The sequence below is a fragment of the Gavialis gangeticus genome, unplaced genomic scaffold, assembly GCF_001723915.1.
Source record: "Gavialis gangeticus isolate Ggan-Ray unplaced genomic scaffold, GavGan_comp1, whole genome shotgun sequence".
Taxonomy (NCBI): Eukaryota; Metazoa; Chordata; order Crocodylia; family Gavialidae; genus Gavialis; species Gavialis gangeticus.
Genome location: NW_017728993.1, coordinates 26,988,854 through 26,989,707, shown reverse-complemented (window position 1 = coordinate 26,989,707; position 854 = coordinate 26,988,854). Strand labels below are relative to the sequence as shown.

The 854-nt window shown below is 73.1% G+C and overlaps 1 protein-coding gene across 1 annotated transcript in view; it reads left to right on the top strand.

Annotated features, from left to right (window-relative positions):
• ARTN (artemin) overlaps positions 1-665 on the top strand; it is an 8,307-nt gene extending 7,642 nt beyond the window's left edge. The window contains exon 3 of the mRNA XM_019501451.1: positions 240-665. Coding sequence (XP_019356996.1) covers positions 240-655 — 416 coding nt within the window. The 3' untranslated portion in view covers positions 656-665. The remainder of the gene's footprint in view (positions 1-239) is intronic.
• The last annotated feature ends 189 nt before the right edge of the window (positions 666-854 follow it).

Here is an 854-nt window from a genome sequence, read left to right as displayed (position 1 = left end):
CGGCGGAGAGGACAGCACCGAGCCACCACTCGCCACGGCCTGGAGCCAGCTGTACGGTAGGTGCCGGCGCGGGCGGGGAGACCCCTGGTGGGGGCTGGCGAGCGGGGGTGGAGGGGCCCGGCTGCACTCCCCGAGGCCCCAGCACCGAGCTCCGCCTCTTCCCAGGCCCGTGGCCGGCGCCGCGTCAGCCAAGGAGCCAGGCCCTAAGCGGAGGCTGACGCCAGGTCTGGTGTTCACAGGGGACAACGTGACGGCCGAGGTCGAGGACTTGCTGCTCCGGGCCGAGCGCTCGCCCCTGGCTCCCGCCCGGGCCAAGAAGGCCTCGAGGAAGCTGGGCCGGGGCGGCCGGGGCCGCAACTGCCACATCCGGAGCCTGATGGTGAAGGTGCGGGACCTGGGGCTGGGCTTCAACTCGGACGAGATCGTGCTGTTCAAGTACTGCAGCGGGTCGTGCCACCGCGCCCGCAGCAACTACGACCTGACGCTGGCCAGCCTGCTGCAGCAGCAGGTCATCGTGCCCGGGCCGCAGGACCGCATCGTCAGCCACCCCTGCTGCCGGCCCACGCGCTACGAGGCCGTCTCCTTCATGGACGTGCAGAACACGTGGCAGATGGTGGAGAAGCTCTCGGCTGCCGAGTGCAGCTGCATCGGCTGAGCGGCCCCCGGGACGGCACCGGCTCGGAGCTCGCGGGCACCGGCGGTGCCAAAGTCCCCTAGGCGCGAGAGGAGCGCCCGCAGCCACGGGCCCCAGGACTACGGTGGATGCCGCATGCGCCACCCGCCCAGGGCCGGCCATGGCCGCGTGCACCCACGAAGACCGCGGCGCGTCCGCCCCGGCAGCAGGTGCTGGGGGG